This window comes from Bison bison, unplaced genomic scaffold (genome assembly GCF_000754665.1).
Source record: "Bison bison bison isolate TAMUID 2011002044 unplaced genomic scaffold, Bison_UMD1.0 scf7180017864167, whole genome shotgun sequence".
NCBI classification, from domain to species: domain Eukaryota; kingdom Metazoa; phylum Chordata; class Mammalia; order Artiodactyla; family Bovidae; genus Bison; species Bison bison.
The window spans coordinates 1,992,727-1,997,303 of NW_011494739.1; the positions used below are offsets into that span (position 1 = coordinate 1,992,727).

At 45.4% G+C, this 4,577-nt stretch overlaps 2 protein-coding genes across 3 annotated transcripts in view; one reads left to right on the forward strand and one right to left on the reverse strand.

The window, feature by feature from the left end:
* The window catches only part of CSNK2A1 (casein kinase 2, alpha 1 polypeptide), a 58,345-nt gene that overhangs the window by 53,543 nt on the left and 225 nt on the right, over positions 1-4,577 (reverse strand). For both annotated transcript variants that reach the window (XM_010841771.1, XM_010841770.1), the window contains exon 2: positions 4,560-4,577. The gene's annotated coding sequence lies outside the window, so the exon portion shown is untranslated. The remainder of the gene's footprint in view (positions 1-4,559) is intronic.
* The window catches only part of LOC104990012, a 9,470-nt gene that overhangs the window by 3,269 nt on the left and 1,624 nt on the right, over positions 1-4,577 (forward strand). The window contains exons 2-3 of the mRNA XM_010841892.1: positions 4,007-4,073; positions 4,356-4,555. Coding sequence (XP_010840194.1) covers positions 4,007-4,073; positions 4,356-4,555 — 267 coding nt within the window. The remainder of the gene's footprint in view (positions 1-4,006; positions 4,074-4,355; positions 4,556-4,577) is intronic.

Genomic DNA, 4,577 nt, shown 5'->3' on the forward strand with positions numbered 1-4,577 from the left:
TCCTAATTAGTTTCCTATTGTCACTGCAACAAACTACCACAAACATCAGTTCAGTTCAGTCGCTCAGTCGTGTCCAACTCTTTGTGACCCCATGAATCACAGCACCCCAGGCCTCCCTGTGCATCACCAACTCCCGGAGTTCACTCAAACTCATGTCCATCGAGTTGGTGATGCCACCCAGCCATGTCACCCTCTGTTGTCCCCTTCTCCTCCTGCCCCCAATCCCTCCCAGCATCAGTCTTTTCCAATGAGTCAACTCCAAAGTATTGGAGTTTCAGCTTTAGCATCAGTCCTTCCAATGAACACCCAGGACTGATCTCCTTTAGAATAGACTGGTTGGCTCTCATTGCAGTCCAAGGGACTCTGAAGAGTCTTCTTCAACACCACAGTTCAAAAGCATCAATTCTTCGCTGCTCAGCTTTCTTCACAGTCCAACTCTCACATCCATACATGACCACTGGAAAAACCATAGCCTTGACTAGACGGACCTTTGTTGGCAAAGTAATGTCTCTGCTTTTGAATATGCTATCTAAGTTGTCATAACTTTCCTTCCAAGGAGTAAGCGTCATAAAACAACACAATTTATTATCTCACAGTTTCTATAGACTAGAAGTGAAGTAGGGTTGGCTGGATTCTCTATTTAGGGTCCTGCAAGGCCAAAAATCATGGTGTCTGTAGGGCTATGTTCCTTGGTGGAAATTCTGGGGTAGGGAATCTGCTTTCAAGCTCATTCAGACTGCTGGCTGAAAGAGGTTCCTTTTGAGCACAGGACTAAGGTCCCTATTTCCTTGCTGGTTGTCAGCTGGTGTTGATGGCATTCCTTCTTGTGCTTACTACGTGGCCCCCTCCAGGAATGGCAGGTTGAGTCCCTCTCATGCTTCAAATCTAACTCTAGCTGGACAAAGCTGTCTGCTTTCATGTGAACAGATTGGACCTACCTACCCAGAAAATCCAGGATAACCATTTTGTTAGAATTCTTAAACCACAGTTATATCCGAAAAGTCCCTTTTGCCACAAAACAGTAACAAACTCAGATTCCAGAGGATCTTTGGAATAGAGTCCACCCTAATGGCCTCCAAAGACTCATACCTCTCCCAAATGCAAAAACCATCCAATTCATCATAAGGTCTCATTTCATTAAAGCATCAACTCAAAGTCCATAAATTTCATCTAAAGTTCATCAATTCAAAACTCCCAAATCTCACCATGTAAAGCAGGTATGGATGAAGCTCTGGGTATAAAACATTAAGTGCAACACCCTGGAGCACAATTTCTAAAAAAAACACCAAAAAAGACAACTAGTTATCTGCTCCCAATCTGTAATGGTGAGACAAGCATAAGGCAATAGTCAAAAACATTCCAGTTCAAACAGGGAATATAACTATTAAAGAAAGCAGGCAAAACATAAGGGAAAGTGGATCCATCGGTCCAAAGCAGTTCCAAAATGTGGGCAAACTCCATTACATTTCAAACCCAGGGAAATCTCTTCTGTAACCTTCAGTTCTACCTCTTTGGGCTCTTGGTTCCAGCCTCTAAGTCACCCTTTTTTAAAAGAAAAGAAACACGTTCATATCTCTAGTTTTACCAGCCTGCTTCTTACTAGTTAAAAAAAAATCTGGGGGAGGGGAGTGGTTGAGAGCCCCCCTTTAATTTCCTACTCTATGTTTTTCAATCAAGCGGACATTCTGTTAGTAACAAAATGCTCAAGAACTTAGAGGGCTTCACGTGAATTTCACAGGAGCTCACCGTTAGACCTACATCTACAAATAAACCAATACTTCGCTTGGAAATCTCCTCAGCTAAACATCCAAGTTCATCACTTGTAAGTTTTCTTTTCCACATGACCTCAGAACACAATTCTAAGTTCATTTGCCACTATGTAATAAGATCCTCTTTTCTCCAGTTTCCAATGTATACCTCACTTCCACTTGAGTCATTACTCTAATAATCTGTTTCTAGGCCTTTTCTATCTCACGCTCCTCAAAACACTGCTGGCCTCTTCTACTGCCACTTTCAACGTTTTTAGGTAAAAGTACCCTATTTCTGGTACAAAAATGTATACTAGTGTTCTACTGCTGCCGTAACAAAACCACAAACATGGTGGCTAAACCAACAGAAATTTATTATCTCATAGTTTCTGTAGGTCAGAAGTTAGGTGGGCTTGGCTAGGTCTTCTGCTCAGGGTTTCATATGGTCAAAATCAAGGTGTTATCCTTGTTGGAAATTGGGAAGAATCCACTTTCAAGCTCATTCAGGTTGTTGGCCAACTTCAGTTCCTTGTGGTTGTAGGACTGTGGTCTCCATTTCCTTCTTGGCTATCAGCCGGGGCTGGTCTTTGTTACTAGAGGCTCCCTGCATTCCTTCTCATGCTTTCCATGTAACTCCCTCTAGCAACTGCAAATGGAGTCCCTCTCATGATTCAATTCTCTCTGATTTCCCCTTCTGCCCCATCTCTCTTGACTCCCAGCTGGAGAAAGTTCTCTGCTTTTAAGGGCGCATGTGATTAGATTGGGCCTACCCACAAATCCAGGATAATCTCCCTGTTGTAAGATGTTTAACCCTAATAGCATCTGCAAAGGCCTTTTGCCATGTAACATATTTACAGATCCGGGAATTAAGAGTTTGGACATCTTAAGGGTGGTAGTGGTGGTCATTCTGCCCACTACAACTCCAAACCCTAAGTAAAGCTTTAAACTCAGTTCCCAAAGAAAATTTCTTTCTCCAACAGTGTGTGAAGTAAAGGTATATGTTCAGAGACAGAGACAACAGTAAAACCAAGGACTCATCCTGGAAGAGACTGGCTAAGCAAAAGAGATTAAAAATATACTTGTTTCATCCCTAAACAGTTATGCAATTAACACACTAGGTAGAAACTCACCCTTTGCTCTCCCTTAAACGTGTGCTTCTCTTCTCTACTGTATTCCATATAAAAGGATATAACTAGACATATTTGGGTTTTGCTTTTTAAAAAAAGTTACCCAGGGGTGACCTAATTTTGTAATCAGTTGATAAACTTATCTAAGCAAACCTGAAATATTTTCATTCTTCAAGGCACACCCCCTCCTCCAACAGCAAACGAAAGTCAAGTATTTCAAAGTCACAGAAGGACAAACCTGTCTAGGTAAAACTGCAGGTGAACTTTTAAAAAACCACGAGGGAGAACTAGCATTGGTCCTGGTGTTTCAGCTCAAGGTCCACCTAGACAGTTAAGCCAAGTGACTTAGAACAAAACACTACAACAGCTACAAATATAATATTCTGAAGCCTTGCCTACTGTCAGATTATTGACCACACACTTTACCTAGATTGGAGGAACCTCAAATATACCAAGTAGGCCCTTTAAGAAAAGCGACACGTAAGGTCTATCGAGCACTCACGACCTGCCAGGCACTGTAGTAAGCACCTGACACAAATTATCTTATTCACTCACCACAAACTTATCCTCTAAGAAATATTATCATCCCCATTTTACAGACAGAAAAACAGAGATTTAGAGAAGTTAGGTCACACAGGGAAACAGCAGTGGCACTTCTAATTGGGAATCCAGAGATGTACTGCCACTCCTTAGATGGAATGGACTCTTCCGACTCTTAGAAAAATCTTCCCTTTCTAGCTTTCTTTCCATTTCCTCTCTGCACGCCCACTTCTCATAGAATTTAGCAGTTGAAAAGGTAATCAGGCCTCCCCAATTAATTTGCCACCTCCTTGCCAGAACTCTTTCCTTCTCACAATAGCAAGAGCCAAGAAGCAACTTCTCCTGACCTCGACTTTGCTTCCCAAAAACAAACTACATAAGCTCCACCCTTCACCTGCCAAGGCAAGAAATGTTCCAATGCTGCAAAAACAAAAACACAATCGAAAAACAAAAATAAAAGTCCTACTCTTCAGAAGGTCACAAACTAACATGTAAACTCAGCCAATCTTTCATTCTATGTACCTCTCGTCTTCCACCCAAGCTCCCAACTAACCCTTAACTCCAACTCCACCCGTTCTGCCCCACTTCTAGGTACCCTTCCCCTTTATCTTCAATGACCTCGCCCCGGGTCGCCTCCACCTTGCACCCCAGTGTGCAGGTGGGAAGCCCTGCCTCGCCCAGAGGGACCTTAGGAGGCCCCCACTCCAGCAGCTCTGCTCCACAGGAAGGTCCACCCGAGCCTACACTGAGGGCATCAGTCCCCTAGACACCCTCCCCCAGCATCCCCCACTGCGGCCCCACCCCTCAAGCTCCCTTCCCCCTCTGGCGACCCCCTTCTCCAAGTTGCCCCCTAGTCCCCGCCCCAGTCCAACCCTCTCCCCAGCCATAAGCTAGACTCGAGAGCCAGCTCCCATCCTCACATCAACCTCTGCCCCCAAAGCTTCCCTCCCCGCCCTGGGGAGTGGCCCCAGGCCTCTCCGATGAGCTGCAGGGGCCTCGGATGGTGGGGGGGGAGGTGGGGGGCAGGGGAAGGCGAAGGGCCGCTCCGGAGTCTGCTGGAGGCGTGAGAGGCGGCCGCGCCCCGCTGCCCCGTCTGGGCCCGCCCGCACCCCACAACGACCTCGCCTGGCAGCTCCCACGGTACCTGGGGTGGAAGCGGCAG